The 18,010-nt window shown below is 35.4% G+C and overlaps 2 protein-coding genes across 9 annotated transcripts; one reads left to right on the top strand and one right to left on the bottom strand.

Moving 5' to 3' along the window:
- The first annotated feature begins 109 nt into the window (after positions 1-109).
- Positions 110-13,765, top strand: LOC110638107 (protein OSB2, chloroplastic). Of its 8 annotated transcripts, XM_058136204.1 has the most exons (8): positions 117-569; positions 1,881-2,019; positions 4,354-4,474; positions 11,177-11,280; positions 11,379-11,523; positions 13,150-13,214; positions 13,298-13,486; positions 13,578-13,765. In XM_058136204.1, exons 1-6 carry the CDS (start codon positions 226-228, stop codon positions 13,158-13,160), a joined length of 864 nt encoding a protein of 287 aa, XP_057992187.1. In that variant the 5' UTR covers positions 117-225; the 3' UTR covers positions 13,161-13,214; positions 13,298-13,486; positions 13,578-13,765. The 8 variants fall into 8 exon arrangements, with proteins under 8 accessions (XP_057992185.1, XP_057992184.1, XP_021644245.2 ...); XM_021788561.2 differs by having other exon boundaries at positions 13,298-13,765; XM_058136202.1 differs by lacking the exons at positions 13,150-13,214; positions 13,298-13,486; positions 13,578-13,765 and adding an exon at positions 12,300-12,635 and having other exon boundaries at positions 110-569.
- Positions 13,766-15,062: 1,297 nt separating this feature from the next.
- On the bottom strand, positions 15,063-17,331 carry LOC110638127 (9-cis-epoxycarotenoid dioxygenase NCED3, chloroplastic). Its single transcript, XM_021788573.2, has one exon. It carries the CDS (start codon positions 17,225-17,227, stop codon positions 15,440-15,442), a length of 1,788 nt encoding a protein of 595 aa, XP_021644265.2. The 5' UTR covers positions 17,228-17,331; the 3' UTR covers positions 15,063-15,439.
- Positions 17,332-18,010: the final 679 nt, after the last annotated feature.

Genomic DNA, 18,010 nt, shown 5'->3' with positions numbered 1-18,010 from the left:
TTTTCTATATATACGAATTAGGTTTTTTTTTTTTTTTTTTTGCGATTAGTTTTCCCCTTAAAATTTGAGAAGGAAATATTATTATTCTTTAATACGATGCCGTCTTACAGGGAAGGAAAAGTACAACTGAACCAAATTGCTTAAGCGGCAGTCTTTCTGCTCTCTTTCGCCCGACTTCGAATTCCCAGAGCGCAAGTGCTTACTACTGAAAAATTGGGTCGAGCCATGAATTCTCTGTGTAGAGCGCTTGGTCAATCCACAAGGAGGACCAGGAGTTGTTCTCTCCAATTCCTGTTACACTCCTCTTACTCCATTTCTTCTTCTTCCTCTAATTCTTTTGCTACTAATGCTAAGCCCTCCACAGTTTCCCAGCTGAAATCACGTCCCCTGCCGTCATCGTCTGATTGGCCTAGACCCAGGGAGATTCCATTTCAGGCTAAGGTTGCCAATTCGGTGAACTTGGTTGGTTATGTTAGTCAGCCCATTCAATTCCAGGCTTCACCTCATAGCCAGAATTGGGCTGCCACCGTCATAACCCAGAACCCTTCTTTTGATTCTCCTCCTCTGCGGTATTTTCTATATGTTCTTATTTATTTCCTGTTCTATTTCCTATTGCACCTCTTTTTTTTTTTTTTTTTTTTCTCTTGTCTTTTATCTTTGTTGGTTGTTCAATTGTTCTTTTTTTGAAAATCATACGTGACACTTAATAAGGATGGATTGGTAATTTAGTGAATCCTAGATAGTTTTGCGAGTAAAGTAAGTTGAGTGTAATAACTTTGAAATTCTGATAGCTTTGAACTACTTATCAGATAATAGCTTGCATCACACGCAGGTTAGGGAGCTGCGAAAGTTTCACGTCAATGGCTATTTCTTAGTTGGTGGTTTGGAGGTGGACTTAGGAACCTGGGGGGGTGTTTCTCATAACAGGTTGAAGGAAAATTCTTTTTCCTTTTATTGAACACTGTGGAGAGTGAGGAATAGGAGACATTTTGAAGACATGGAAATGCCTTTTTCCACCCTAATGATTGGTGGCTTTTGCTTTCTGCATTAGTCTATTGGATACACAAGTTAATTGTTAGATTTATTGTCTTTTATATGAGTTGTTGTTGTAGTTTAAGGTTATAAACTTCTTCTATAATAATAATTTCGTTTGCACATTGGTATTGGTTAGCACTCACTTGGGGCTTCTTAGCTTAACTTGGCACTCCTATTATATGTATGAATCATTAAATTGATTGATGGCACAACTTTGTAATATGACACTTTTTAGTGAAATTAGATATTCACAGTGCTAAGGAGTGATGGTTTAAATTTCTTTCTCTTGATTTTAGCAGTGGGGAGTTTAACAGGTTTTAGCTTTGATGCTTCAAAAAATTTGACTGTAGGAGGTGTCAGAGAGTCATTGCAACCTAGATTCTTTCCATTGGTTGAAATCCATCTTGTCCTTGAATAAATTAATATTTAATTATAAAACAATGAAATAACTTATAATTTTTAGAATTTGGTGCTTTTTGGTTGCATTTAAGTTTTGAAAGACTGTCTAGTTTCTGCTAGAAGTATATCTTAATTTGATAAAAAATGCTTTTCCTTTTCTCCTTTGGCCTGTGTTAAAAATTTCCCTTTTTTTTGTACTAGTAAAATTTATTGTAAATAATTCCTACTATAGTGTAATTTTTATCCTTAAAAATCTTAAACTTCTATTTTTTTTTTTATTCTTTTAGTTTTCTTGAAACGTTATATGTATTTGTGGTAGGGTTGGGAATTTGAGTCATTTACTATGGTTAATTTTTCTTTTTGGTCTTATAAATTTTAATTGATTTACTTTGTTTTGCTAGGTGCTATTATTATTTCATTAATTTATTCATTTTGTGATATATCAGAATTCCAATAATATTTGAAGGTAATTTGGCTCATGTTGCTTCTAGCCACTTAAAAAAAGGTGATTATGTCTACATAGCTGGACAACTAATTTCAGGTTCCCCTCCCATAGATGTAATTGGGGGTCAAGCCCAAGTTTGGGTAAGGTCACTGGTTATGGAAATGAGTATAAATTTTATGCGTGGATTTGTGTGTGCATGTGCCTTTATTTATATATGTTAAATTTGGAGAAAGTGCAGGGCCAATTACATTTAATTCATTTTAATTTAGGCTTATATGAGTGATTGAATTATTTTACAAATCAAAATAATTAGTCATTTTAATATTACAACCCAACTACTTATAGATTGCCCTCTCATTTCATAGATTTCCCATGTGGGACAAGTATTCCCAACACTCCAACACTCCCCCCTCAAGTGCAACCACATGGTTATCATTTAATAATTAATTAGTAATAACCCAATACAGGCCCAATTATAAAATTTTATGGGTGGCTGAAACTCACAATCCAAACCGGACTCTGACACTGTGTAGAAAAAATGAATCAGATATAACTTTACCCTAAAAGCTAGCTCAAGGGGAGGAAGTTTGCCCAAGTCTTGTATTTAGCACAAAGTCTTTATCGCAAATTAACGTGGGACAACACACCCCCTTAATGTCTAAGCATAAACATCTTGAGTATGAAATATGCAAGCAAACACATCTGCGAGTGATCTAACATTGAAGCAGGATAGGCTTTGATACCATGTTAAGTTTTTAAAAAGAAAGAGAATAATAAGAAGAAAAATGGCTTGGCACTAAAACCCCATAGCTGTAGGACTCAAACCCTGAAGAAGGGAAATAGCTTGTGGGACTCAAACCCATAACTTTGTGAAGGAGGACAATAAGAAAGAAGAAACCCCTGAATTTTCTGTAAGCTCTGATACCATGTTAAATTTGGAGAAAGTGTTGGGCCAAGTACATTTAATTTATTTAATATGGGTTTATATAAGTGATTAAATAACTTTATACATCAAAATGACTAGCCATTTTAATATTGCAATTCAACCACTTATAGCCCTTTCATTTCATAGATTTCCCATGTGAGACAAGTATTCCTAACAATATATAATATATCTTGGTAATTAAACGAAGGGGGATTTGTTATTGCATACTCTTTTTTTTGAAGGGGATGTGTTGTCACATGCTAGTGCAATTTTATTTAATTAAATTAAAGGGTAAGCCACCTGTTTCTTAGGGAAAAGGATAGGCAACACTTTATGTAGGACGAAAAATATGTTTTTTTTCTTGCTACCAATACCATGGATAGGATTATTTGAGGTATTTTGATTATTTTATAGCAAATGAACTTGATGTCTCTATTGAAGTTTGAAAGTGTCTTGGGAAGGTAGGAATTGGGAGTTGACAAAATTGAATGATAAGATTTTGATAATAAAGAGAATGCTTGGGGAGTGGAGGAGCATTCTCATTTCCATATTTAGGAAAAATGGAAATATGCAAAGTTGCTCAAATCATAGAGATATCAAGCAGTAAGTCATACTATAAACCTTTGGCATATGTGTTCCTATTTGCATTGGTTATTATGGAGTAGAACAAGATCCAGATATGTTTCTTTGTATTGTGTTTAAGAAGATCAATCTCACAATGAGTTAATATTGAGATTTTGGAAGGGAGAATCTTTAGGATGCATAATAAAGTTTTCCTAAAAGCAAACAACCTTTAGAAGAGATCACTGTTGATTGGGATTATCAACCATTGCACCCAGAAATTATGATGTAGGTAGCCTAGAAATTAATAAATTGTTGCAATAGATGTTGTTTTACAAAACTTATGCTTCTTATTGTTCAAACTTGGCTAATATCAAAATCTGATGTAATGTAAGACAACTCTTTATAATAAAGGTAAGTGAAAAGTTCATGGAAGTATCTTGTGGTTTAGGGCTTTGACCCTTAAAGGAAATTTTGGTATCATTTTAGTACCATGAAATTTCATAATTCTCACTTTATTATTATTTTGAATAATATCATTAAATTTTATTTAAACAGCAAAGTAACTCATTGTATGAAGTCAAATGCTTTGTTAATTATATTTATAATATGCCTAGAGAAAACTTACCTTTTTTGTATGTCTTATTTTCTTTTCTCTATAATTTTAAGAATTTTTTTTCTTAACAAGAAAAGGAACACAGCCTAATTGTATGAAAAATGATTAGAAAAATCCATTGTCCCTTGAGTGTCAAAGAACTATGATATTTTTTTTTTGTTTCTCTCTAAAAGTAAAATAAAATATTAACTACTATTTTGAATATAGTGCTATCAATAGGGTTGTTATAAGGTAAATAGATCCCTTTGTGTGTGTGCACATGCACGCGAATCATAGAGATTGGTTATGTTTGAGTGTGGATAGATAGGTAGATATGCATATAAGAGACTTTGTATTTATGTTTGAATGACAATCAAGGTTTTATTATGCTAGATTATGGTAGATAATATGAACTTTGTCCAAGTGTCTTCCCAAATTACAAAAGGCTATGGGCGTTGGCAACAAGATGGCGGCTTTTTACACAGGCAACAGGAAGGGCCTTTAAAGTATAATGGTAAATACAAATTTTATATATTTTCTTGCCCATATTATGTTCAGCCACCATATTATTGATATGATTTTAGATTGTTTATAAATTATATTCTTTATTTTTGAATCTCAAATATATTTATTGTCTTTTAGCAAAATCTTAGCACATGTTTATTGCATTTTCTATGGTACCTGAGAAAGAAAACCCATTCACATGGGTCAGCACTTGTTCTGATTAAATGAAAAATTTTGGGGGATTCACCTTTTTCTATTTGTTTGATAGGTTGATGTTGGATAGATCGGGCTAATGTTTCTCTGTGTTCATGCTTTGGGTAGATTAAGCAAAATTTGAAGATTAGAGTGTTAAGATATGTACCATAAATAACTAGGATATGTGTATCTGTCGTGATTGTGTGAATATATTTAGGTACTAGAATCGTTGCTATAATTACGTATTTAATTAGGATTGTGTTTTCTATTTAGTTGTTCTGTACAGATTATAAATTGACAATATTGGCTTGAGGGAATAATCAAGCTCTTTAATCATTCTCAATATTCTTCTTCTGTTCTATTTTCTCACATGGTATCAGAGCCCCCGGTGGATCTAATTTGAAATTTGAAACAAAGTCCTCATAGGGAGGAACTTTTCCTCTTTTTCCGGTTACTTTTTGGGAGTCCGTAGCTGTCACAGCCTAGCCTAGTGGATTACCCAGCCCAGGATCGGCCTCTCCACTGACCACCGACGCTTCTTCCCGTCCACTCGCTGACCTCAGGCGACCTCAACCACGCTGGTCCCGTCACCTGTTTCTCACTTTTTTTGTCACTAACTCTTCATACAGTAGGCTTTTCTGACATATTTCTGAGCAACATTTCAGTGTGCTTCTCTTACCAACATGTCTAAGATTGAGGAGTCCTCCAATACAGCCTCCAACACAGGTTCTGACATTCTCAAACTCATATTTTCTTCTATTGGTAATTCACCAGCTATTACTACTGTTAAATTAGTAGGAAGTCAAAATTATATGTCTTGGGCTGCATCAGTGAAATTATGGTTTATGGGACAAGAGTATGATGACCACTTGGTTAAAAATGCCATAGATATAGTTTTAACAAATAGAGCTAATTGGATTAAGATTGATGCTCAATTATGTAGTCTCTTATGGCATTCTCTAGACCCAAAATTACTTAATATTTTTCAGTCTTGTAAAACCTGTTGCACAGTCTGGACTAAGGCGAAAACCTTATATATAAATGATGTGCAGTGTATTTATAAGGTAGTATCAGATATGGTTCATCTGCAGCAAAATCAACAAGATATGTCTAGTTATTTGGGACAGGTAGAATCACTGAAAGATGAATTTAATTTTATCATGCCATGTACTGATAATATTTCTGAGCAACAGCGGGACAGGTTCTTCATGGTTTTAGCATTGATTGGGCTAAGACCTGACCTTGATTCTGCTAGAGATCAGATATTAACTAGTCCAGTTGTTCCCACTCTAGAGGATTTGTCTGTCTGCCAGGCTTCTACACATCTCACTCAATAAGAATAATTTCTCCGGAATTGAATCTTCAGTTTTAGCTGCACAAAGTGGAAACCAACCGATACAGCGTACTTATCAGGGAGGCAAGAGTAAAAGGCTCCATTGCACTTATTGTGATAAGAGTAATCACACTCGAGATACTTGTTGGGCCCTTCATGGTCGACCACCACGCCCCATTCAGTCAAATAATGTGGACTGATCAACTGCTCATATGGCTCAATCCAGTGAAAATGATATTCTTCCATTACCTGATGAAAAGGATCAGGTATCAGATTCTATCCTATTAACTAGGTTTATTACAAGGAGTATTTGCAATATCAAACAGCCAAACAACAATCTTTTAGCAGTGTTCATTCTGATAATTCCTTTGCTTGTCTAACACAGTCTTCACTCATTGGTCCATGGATCCTGGACTTTGGTGCTTCTGATCATATATCTGGTAACAAAAGTCTTTTCTCAGCTCTAGTTTCTCCTCTGCTTTTGTCTAAAGTTATTTTGGCTAATGTTTCACAAACTTTAGTTAAGTGCATAGGAGAAGTAAAAATCTTTCCATCTATTCCTTTAACTACAGTTTTGTTCACTCCAGAATGCCCATATAATTTAATCTCCATTAGTACATTGACTAAAAATCTCAATTGTTCTATCACCTTTAAAACTGACTCTGTTGTTGTGCAAGACCGGAGTACGGGGAAGATGATTGGAGTAGGATGTGAGTCACAAGGGTTGTACTATCTTTCTCCTTCAAATTCTCCGGTTGCTCTTGCCTCTATCACTTCCGTTGATCTTCTTCACAATCGTCTGGGTCATCCGAGTCTTGCCAAATTGCAAAAATTAGTGCCTAGTCTTTCTAATTTATCTTCTTTTGAATGTGAGTCTTGTCAACTTGGGAAACAAAGTCGTGTTTCCTTTCCCAAGCGAGTCAATAATAGGGCTAAGTCCATGTTTGAAATTGTCCATTCAGACATTTGGGGTTCAAGTCGTTTCAGTACAACTTTGGGATTTCATTATTTTGTTACTTTTGTCGATGATTATTCTCGTTGCACTTGGTTATTTTTAATAAAGACTCATTCTGAATTATTCTCTATATTTCAAAAATTGTCTACTGAAATACGTAATCAATTTGGTGTTTCTATTAAAATACTTCATAGTGACAATGCAAAAGAATATTTGTCTACTCCCTTTATTCATTTTTTATCTTCTCAGGGTATTACTCACCAAACTTCATGTGCTTATACCCCTCAACAAAATAAGGTTGCCGAACGAAAGAATCATCTAGTTAAGACTGCCTGTACTTTATTCATTCACCATAATGTTCCTCTTCGTTTTTGGGGAGATGCTATTCCTACTGCTTATTACTTAATTAACTGAATGCCTTCTTTTGTTTTGTAGAATTAGAGTCCTCATTCCATTTTGTTTCCTGACCAAGATTCCCATTAGTTGTCCCTGCGTGTGTTTGGTTGTATTTGTTTTGTTCATGATCACACTCCTGGCAAAAACAAACTTCAGCCCAAATCAATAAAATGTGTCTTTCTGGGATATTCTAGACTTCAAAAAGGTTACAAATGCTACAATCCACTTACAAATAAATACTTTGTGTCAGCTGATGTAACCTTCTTTAAAACATCTCCCTATTTTTCCTTCAACACTGCATCCAAGGCTTTTATTCCTACCGCTTTACCAGTTCCTACTCTTCCTCCACAACCAATCAGTCCACCACCTCTACACGTCTACTCACGTTGTCCTCATCCTCCCACTAACACCATTGATGCTCCTTTACTTGATACAGGTACAACACCGACTCTTTGTGACTCTCGCCCTCCTTCATCTTCACCTATTTTGGTCTCGCCTTCAACAGACGATGCTATTCCTCCCATTGTCATCCGAAAAGGTATTTGTTCGTCTCGAAATCCTCATCCCATTCATAATTTTGTGAGTTATCATCGTTTGTCTCCTTCCTCCTATACTTTTGTCACCACTTTGTCTGATATATCTGTACCTAAGAATATTAGAGAAGCTTTGGAACATCCAGGATGGTGTAATGCAATGATTGAAGAGATGACTGCTCTCCATAACAATGGCACTTGGGATTTGGTGCCACTATCGAAGGGCAAATCTACTGTTGACTGTCGATGGGTTTATAGAGTCAAGGTGGGGTCCTGATGGCCAGATTGATAGACTTAAAGCTCGCCTTGTTGCAAAGGGCTATACTCAGATCTTTGGCCTCGATTATAGTGATACCTTCTCTCCCGTGACTAAGATTACCTCGATTCGCCTTCTTATTACCTTAGCTGTCATTCATCACTGGCCACTTCATCAACTGGATATCAAAAATGCCTTTTTACGTGGCAAGCTAGCTGAGGAAGTTTATATGGAGCAACCACCAGGGTTTGTTGCTCAGGGAGAGTCTGGTTTGGTGTGTCGCCTACAGCGTTCTTTATATGACTTGAAACAATCTCCGAGAGCATGGTTTGAACGGTTCAGTACTGTAGTCCAACAATTTAGAAAGTCTCGGAGTGCAGCTGACCATTCAGTATTTTTCCACCATAATGGCCATGATAAGTGCATTTATCTCGTTGTTTTTGTTGATGACATTGTTATTACAGGAAATGATCATGTTGGGATCTCAAAACTCAAACAACACTTGTCCAGTCAATTTCAGACTAAGGATCTTGGGAAGTTAAAGTATTTCTTGGGGATTGCAGTGGCACAATCCATGACAGGTATCACTATTTCTCAAAGGAAATATGCTTTGGATATACTGACAGAGATGGGCATGTTAGACTGTAGACACGCAGATACTCTTATGGATCCAAATGTCAAACTTGTTCCTGGACAGGGGAAACCATTGAAGGATCCTAGTAGATACCGGAGATTGGTTGGAAAACTCAATTATCTTACAATCATGTGCCCAGACATCTCATTTGCTGTAAGTGTGGTCAGTCAGTTCCTTCAAGTACCATGTAGTAGTCATTGGGATGCAGTTATTCGGATACTCAGATATATTAAAGGAGCTTCAAGACAAGGCCTATTATATGAAGGCAGGGGTCATTCACAGATTATTGGTTACTCAAATGCAGATTGGGCAGGTTCTCCTTCAGACAGACGGTCTACTTCAAGATACTGCGTTATGATTGGAGATAATTTGATTTCTTGGAAAAATAAGAAGCAAGATGTAGTTGCTAGGTCAAGTGTAGAAACAGAATATCGAGCTATGGCTTTGGTAACTTGTGAACTTATATAATTGAAACAACTTCTCCAAGAGTTGAAGTATGGGGAACTTGAACAAATGCAGCTAATCTGTGACAATCAAGTTGCACTTCACATTACCTCTAATCCAGTGTTGCATGAGAGAACGAAACATATAGAGGTGGATTGTCATTTCATCAGACAAAAGATTGAATCTGGGTGTATTGCCACTAGCTTTATTAGCTCAAAGGACTAATTAGCAGATATCCTGACAAAATCTCTCAGAGGCTCTCGGATTGAATAAATTTGTAACAAGCTTGAAGCATATGATTTATACGCTCTAGCTTGAGGGTGAGTGTTAAGATATGTACCATAAATAGCTAGGATAAGTGTATCTGTAGTGATTGTGTGAATATATTTAGGTGCTAGAATCATGGCTATAATTACATATTTAATTAGGATTGTATTTCCTATTTAGTTGTCCTGTACATATTATAAATTGACACCATTGGCTTGAGGGTATAATCAAGCTCTTCAATCATTCTCAACATTCTTTTTCTGTTCTATTTTCTCACATAGAGTATGTGAACGTTGCTAATGAGGGTTAGGGTTTATGGATAAAATTAGGGGTGAAAAGGGTCTTTTGCAGAGCTGTTTAATTAACAGGAAATTTCTATATTACATTGTAAAAGAGGGTCTAGGAATATAAAAATAAGATTGCAATGTATAGAAAATAAAAATGTCGCCCGGGTTGTTGTTCGGGGGGGGGGGAGTAGTGAGAGAGAGAGAGTGCGCGCTCAATAGCTAGAAAGAATCCAAACAAAGGGGGAAAGAGAGAGCTTATTAGGCAAGCATGCTAGCCAAAATCTTTATATTGTCACTATTAAAGTTCTGGAAAATATCTTAAATCTATAGGTATTTATGGAGATCCATAGACATTCGTCATGGTACAAATTGGAATTCTAAATAGGAAAAATTATTTACAAATACTAAAGGATAACTTGGACTTGTTGTAAAGAAACTTTGGATTGTTGGACGTTCATGGAATACTTGAGATGAGATTCAACTCAAATTAATGAAGACTCTTAAATCATGGAAATTGCTGAAGTAGTCCATCCTTTGCTCAAGAAAACACACAACTAATAAATTAATCTTCAACATTAAATTGAATTTACCTGTAGTTATTGATGACTCAACGCATAGAGCTAGTCTGACCTTCCCTTTAATGCACATTGTACAAGTACTACACACAAAAGCACAATTTATGAAAGTGAAATTTTACATAGTTTTCAGCAATTCATCCCTTGGTCCATACGTTAGATCATTTAATCATCACTACTTTAATCTGATTTAGTAGGAATCATGCTTCTAGAAAAATTGTGTTTTTTCAGTAATAATAATCTCATTTTGAATTTTGACTTGCGAATGATTTTGTGATTTGTTATCTAATGTTGTTCATAAAGGCTGTTAACATGATGATACTTAAGCTTCTGGGATCCTGTTAGACATGTAATATGTGTGAATACAATTATTTTCAGTGTATATTATGAATTGTTTTTCCTGTTATGACCTATACATTCATTTACCGGTAATAGATTATCCTTTATTGTAGCAAGTGTAAAGGATAACACGTATGCTAAATGGTCATGGAAGGATCGTTTGTGACACACCCTGAGTGGTGGCACATCAGATCATAAGCGGTTAGTGAGTTTGCTGTTATTCATCTTTCTCCTCTCTCTCTCTGGATGGAGGGATGGTGAGGAATAATGAACCTTTGCATTTGCTTGCATTCATTGTCTTTTGTGTGGGACAATCGAAAGGGTAGTGAGAAGTCAGAAAAGTAAGTGCTTTGTAGACTGGGCTTTACTTTCATTTGTTACTGCTTGGATAACTTCACTGTATCCTGTATAACTTTAACAAATTTTATTCTTTGTGCTGATTACTGAAGTTTTATTCTTTGTGCTGATTACTGAAGCATTATTTAACTTGTATTTCAGCTAGTACTAACAAAGATGGTGATTCTGCATTAAATTCCTGGAGAGACCTTCTTGATAATCAAAAACAGTGGTGGGATTACCGCAGCAATAAGCGTAGTGGATTGGTGATGATTCCATCCTCTGAATGCATCTTATGTAACTGATGATATTGGACTTTAAATTCAAGAATCCTTCATTTAATTAAAAATTTTAATTTCAACAGGCACATTCAAGACATCCTGATTTTAAACGCAAGGATGGTGGTGTGGCTCTCTGGCTTGATAGGGCACCGGGCTGGATTTTATCAGAACTTGAAAAGTTGGAGTTTCATAAGATTCCTAAATCAAAACAAGGGAAGCCGTTTAAAAGTATGAATTTTTTCCTGACATGCATATATTACCCTATGTTGTGTGCCTTTGTCCTTGGAGTTGCCTGCTTCTTTTTTTCGTTTTTCTTTCTTGCGCATGATCGAGGAAAAAAAAACATAAATACAATGTTTAGGTTAATCCCTTATTGTTGTACTCCCTTATCTATAAATATCTAAAAGTACTACCCATTATGGAAATTTTGGCTGATGCTGGAAAATTGTAACCTATTCTCCATCTTTTACACTGATTTGCCTTGAAGTAGTGGAGCCTAGACCTCAATCCCTGCCATTATCTGGAGCTTTAAGTTCATAGTACCCTCTTTGAAAGTAGACTTTGGAGTTTGGGGGCCACTGGGCTAGTTTTGTGATTGTATGTTATGCAGACTATATGGTGCAAAAGAAAAAATTGTACATTTAGGGTGCATTTGGTTCAGTGGATAGAATAGGACACGATAATTCTCACATGTCCTGTGTTTGGTGCATGTTTTGGACAAGACATAACTATATAAGGGGATTCTTGTCTTGTCCAATTCTCATTTTTCTGTCCTCCATTCCTTTTGAGACAGCTTGCCCATTTCCATGGGACAAGAATAATAAAATTTATAATTCAAAAATATAAGTAAAAATAAATAAATATTATATTTCTTAAATATTATAATCAAAGGACGTTTTTTTTGTGGAAGTTTCTGTCTTTTATAATAGCTATATTAACCTGATCGAATTTTAGACAAGCCTTAAAAGTGAGCTTTTGCTTGGCTCATTGACATGGATACAAAGCTCGAGCTTTTCTAGAGGTGGGTTTCAAGTTGCTTACAACAGTTCGACTTGTTTGCAGCCTTAAGAGGGGATTGTTTTGCACATATTTAAGCTACACAAGTTTGTGCTGGAGTAATGTATTGTTGTAATTTGAATCAGAAAAATTTCAAAAACATACCTTGTGGTTTGGAGTTTTTTCACTTTGGTTCTTGTGGATTTCTTTGTATCATTTTATTACCTTGTGACTTTTATCTGTAACACTTAAGTATTATTTTAGCTGATATCTTTGAAACTATATTTATATAGTACCCATGTGTTGTAAAATAAGTCATAATACTCAATCAGGCATTTTATTAACCGTAATTGCATATGCTTGGAAGAATAAAATGTGTCTCTCTTGTTTCTTATTACTTGATGTTATCTACATGTAAAAAAAATAAATTCATTAATGAGGCATTGATGAGATACAACTTGGTTGTGCAAGTGTCTGTTATATGAGTAGCACTCAAATTTTATTATTTGCCATGTAGGATCTAGATATGTAATATATTAATGATGTTAGCTAAAAATGGTAGCAAAATGATAGGTAATGAAAACCTTAGTGGATTAAAAAAAAAAAAGGGCTTCCAAAGCACAAAAAAAAAACAAAACAACAGGATACATTTTTTACTTTCCCTTTGATATTTGATAAACCAACCATTGAACTTGATTTTCTTCCATATAATTATGATACTTTCTAAAATTGGGGTAGCTGAGAAAAGGAAAATATCATCTAATATATGATCAACATCCTCATTCTAAAGTTTTGTCTTCAGATTATTCGGTCAGTGGTTCTGTTTTGCTTTAGATATTTTGGTGGTCTTTGTTTTAGGGGATCAATAATGGACAGACGTAGTGGAAAACCCTGGTAAATGGTGGGACAACAGATTAGATAAGGTAAGTCTTGACTCTTGATTGAATCATTATGTAGTTTGTTTATTTGTTCCTAACTTTCTTGCCTCTCCATTTACCATATTTAGAGATATATGAGCGATCTTGACTTCAAGCACAAGCAAACTGGCAAGCTACTGTGGCTCAGCAGCTCGCAGTAGGCGTTGATCTCAGAGTTGCCACCATTAAAGAGTGAACAAAATGTTGCTGCTAGTGACACAGACACACCGCTTTCTTGAGCCATCGAAGGGCAGGCACTTCAGTTGTTTATTGAATTGGTTAGGCATGGTGACGTATTGCAGTATTCGCATATTACTTTTCTTTGGGAAGAATCCCGAACTCACTAGTCATTCTGTTTATGCTGCACAGGAAATTGTATGTTCTCTAGTTGGCCACCCTCAAAGATACTATATATTTTAAGAGTTGTATTGTCAGCTTTCAACTTTCAATTCCACCCGTCCATGTTCACCTTTTGTTTTGTTTTGATCCTCAGGCTGAGGCGCCCATGTATGTATCCATAATATAGGAAAGTGGGCTGGGGAATGGGTCCCCTAGAAGATCTCGTGTGATATTTTATGTTTTTGTTTTACATGATTTTTTTTTATTATTTAAAAAACACGTATTTGTTGATTGTTGTGAAGCGAAGGTATATTAGTCTGGCTAGCTAGCTAGGGACTTTATTGAAATTTTACTGTCACCTGAAAAGCTGGGAAAGTGCTGCAAATAATAATTAATCTTTATACTCTAACCTTTCCACAGAATTATCTTTCACTAGAGATTTAAAAAGCGGCAAAGCAATTAGATTAGACATTAAATTAATTGGACGATTACTTTGCATGCATCGTACTTTAAAATAATTTAACTAATTTTTAAAGCAATTAAATAGGTGTATTATTATTATTATTATTCCCACCTAATTTAATCAGATCACTTTAAAAAATTTTTATATATTTTATAAAAATTATTTTTCATATTAAATATTAATTTTCATTTAAATATTTTTAAATTTCAATTTTTAAAATATTATTTCATGAAAAAATAATAATTATTTAAAATTCTTTTTACTATATAATTATAATTTTGAATATTATAAAACTTAGTTCATTATCTGTTTATATACTTACAAATAAATCAATTTTTAAATTAAATTTTTAATTAGATTACAAAGTGGTAAAGTAATTTTTTAAAAAATTATATTATTATATATATTTAAATAATTATTCAATAAAACATATTTATAAAATTTAAATTTTATTTTAAAAATATTCTTATATTTAAAGTCTGAAAATTTATGGTATATATATATATTTTTTTATTTTGTTTATAATTTTATTGGTATGTGTGAATTAATTTAAAAAATAATAAATAAAATAAAATTATAATAAATTGAAAGTTATATTATTAATAAAATCATATAATATGGTTATTAAAGTATAAAAAATATATATTAAATTATATTATTAAAATAAAATAATAAATGATTCTCTCAATTCGTTTAATATCAAGGTGAGGCTGTTTATGGGTCAAATCACCAATTAGAACCAAATCTGAGTTGATTGAGGAGGTAAAGCAGTGAAAGATTTTGTCATGTTCCTCAATGGCATGTACCATGATGTTTCCCTTCTGATTGGGTTGTAGATGTTACTTGAGACCTCCAATACTAAGTTGCCACATCGATAACAGAATTCAAGCTACTTAAACCATATCTTAATTCTTTTAAAAATAGACCAACTGTCAACTATCCAACTATAAATAAAGTCAAAAACGCCATCATGTAAAATGCCATCAATGTATATGGACATGACATGTTAACCAAGCAATTTGTTGAAAATTTGAAAATCTCACAAAAAAATATTACTAATGAACAAGAAAACTTGTATTATATATGCATAATTCATAATATTTACAGATCAAAACAAAGAAAATACAGGAAAATACACATCACATGTATGTCCTCTTGGAGTTCTATACCTTTTTATTTTTATGCACATCAAGTGAAAGAATAAGCAGAGACCAGCTGAGCTTCAGTCTACCTATACCCAGAAAGCTACAAGCTGCTCCCTCAGCCTCTCACTCTGAAACATGTGAACCAAAAGAGAAAAAATAACCAGAAACAGGATGACACTGTGACAGATGAGGAGACCCGGGGACATATCTGCAAACAATCCCTCTGGTCAATCTCCTCTCTGAATCTTCTGCTAAGAAAATCATACCTACACAGCCTTCTCTATCTAGGCTTGCTTCTCCAAATCCTTAGCACTAATAAACGTGCCATGAAAACCATAAGGAACTCGGCTAGGAAGCTTCACTGTTGCTTCTAGCTGCAAATTCATGGCATTCACAATTTGTAGCTCTGATTTCCACTGTTTTTCGTCATGAACAAAGCATAAAATGTACCCAGAATCTTCTTTGCCTGAATTGGAGTTTGGTTCACTCGGAAGAAACAGAGGCTCACCACCATACTTGTTGTTTCCATAGATATACTTGTGTACCTCTCCTGTTGAGAGGTCTACTTTAGCAAAACCAGACACTTTCGGCCATGGCTCGGCAAGAGCTAAGTATGCAAACTGGGTCTTTCTGCCTAGAAGGTTTCGATTCACCATTCCTGCTTCTAAGTTTACCTGTTCAGGACCTGAAATGATAGGACGGCGAGTGGACTTTCCAGTCTTCAAATTTAGCCTGATTTCTGAGAGAACACTCTTTAAACTCTCATCACATTCATTGAAAATGGAATCTGGTGGAGTCATGCAAGATCCAATCACCACTAACTCATCAGTCTCAGGCTCTTCCCATGCGTTCCAGAGATGGAAACAGAAGCAATCAGGCGCTTCTATCCACCTAATCTTGGAAGCGTCATTGGCTTTCTTTTCCAATACCCCAAACCTTGACATCTTCTTCTTGTCGTAGATTACCGGTGAGCCACCGCAAATCATTTCGGGCAATTTGAACACTATTTGTTGATCAGGAATAACAACGAACCTCTCAGTAATGGCAAAATCATGCATCATGGTTGGTTGATCAAGTGAGATTTCAACATCAGGAGACTTTTTACCATCGGCAGAAAATCTGAAATATTTCAGATATGGCTTCTGGACAACATCGTAGCTAAGAGCAAACAATTCCCCAGAAGATGGGTCGACTTTTGGATGAGCAATCATTGTACTCTTGAGTTGGCCATTGAAATTGTTTCGCCCAACAGTTTTGAGGTCTCCAGAGGGAAGAACACGAACATGGTAAGGCAAATCATCTTCAGACATGGCAAGAAGACGACCATTAAAGTATACCAACCCAGCGTTAGCAACACCCGTCCCATGGCTAGGATCAACGATCCCAAAAAGGCCACGAGCACAAAAAAGCAACAGCCTAGCTATCCCGGAGTGGCCATGGAGTTCACCGATGGCCTTTGGGAAAACGGGGCGTCCCAATTTTCTCTCTTGAACAAGCCTGTTTGTCTCCGTGAACCGACAAGCATAGCTGACAGACCCGTTCTCAAAGCGGACAGCATGGACCATCCCATCACCATCAAAAAAGTGGTGACCAGCCACAGGTTCGTGAAGCGGGTTTGCGCCGTTTCGAAGATAAACACCTCGAATGCTGTCTGGGATTTTACCGGCAACAGGCAAATTATGTACAACGGGTTGCTCCGGCACGGGAGCGAAGTTACCTGAAATTTGGACTGTTGGGTCAGCAGTTTTGGGAAGAGGGTATTGATTTTCATGTGAAACCAAAGCACTTTCCACAGCATCTAAGGCCATAGCTGCAGCCCTTTGTAAAAGATTCAATTGGTTGATCTCTGGTGCCAAGGATTTATCAACAGAAGGAGCAGGAGGAAGAGTGACTTTGTTAGGAATAGTTGTGGAAATAGAAGGAGAGGGAGGAAAAGAAGTGGTTCTGGGGGACTGTTTAGGGAAATGGAGAATGGAAGGAGTATGGAGAGAGGAGGAGATGTTGAGTTTTGTACTAGCCCTAGGGGCGTCAAGAGAAATGGAAGAGCCCATGCTTATAGCTGAAGAAGCCATGGTGATGAAATTCAGAGGAATAATGCGTAAATTAAATATAAGCTGTTAAGGCGTGGAAGATATAATAAAGAGCTAGAGAGTGAAGTGTGATCTGAGGAAAGAAAACAGAGAGAGGAAGGCTATATATCGGAAGAAGAAGGTCCACCTCATACATGCAAGAGAAAACCACGTGTTGCAATGCCAAGAGCTCATGAGCAAGCGACGTCATGAAAACTTATCTCAACTTGTGCATAATACATATTAAAATTATTTTTTCCTACAAAGAAATAAATTATTTTCTAAATTAAATCCTTAGTTAAATGTCACCATTTTTTTCCCTTATTTTATATTAGTAAATAAAAATGAAAATGTGTTAATAATTTATTTTATAATGTTATGTTATAGAAGAGCATTGGACCAATGTGGGAAGAGTGGAGGGAGGGGAGGTTAATCCCTAAAGGACTATTGGTCCCTAAAATTAGACTAACCCCACGTTTCTCCCTCTTATCCGGGTGACCGACCTACACGTGGCATTCTCTCCTTTTTTTTCTTTTTTTTTTTAATTTATATGGTATCCTTCACCTACAAAATCTAGGTCACATCACCTGCCGTCCTGCCCCACACGCCTAATCCGTTACTTCTTTGCCTGCACTGCACCCTGTTTGGGTCCCAAAATGCAGAGGAACCTTCCGCTTGTTTGGTAGGGTAAATTCACTCAGCAATTTTAACTCCACATGAAGTTGATAAATTCAACCTGATTTATTGCCATTTTGATTTTAATTTTTTTTTTAAAATAAAGAATTT

This window comes from Hevea brasiliensis, chromosome 15 (genome assembly GCF_030052815.1).
Source record: "Hevea brasiliensis isolate MT/VB/25A 57/8 chromosome 15, ASM3005281v1, whole genome shotgun sequence".
In the NCBI taxonomy this organism is placed as follows: Eukaryota; Viridiplantae; Streptophyta; class Magnoliopsida; order Malpighiales; family Euphorbiaceae; genus Hevea; species Hevea brasiliensis.
This window is presented reverse-complemented; position numbering and strand designations above follow the sequence as displayed.

Bases quoted from the DNA above. Each gene is read 5' to 3' on its own strand.
- LOC110638107 (XM_058136200.1), top strand. From the start codon at position 8,068: ATGGCACTTGGGATTTGGTGCCACTATCGAAGGGCAAATCTACTGTTG.
- LOC110638127 (XM_021788573.2), bottom strand. From the start codon at position 17,227: ATGGCTTCTTCAGCTATAAGCATGGGCTCTTCCATTTCTCTTGACGCC.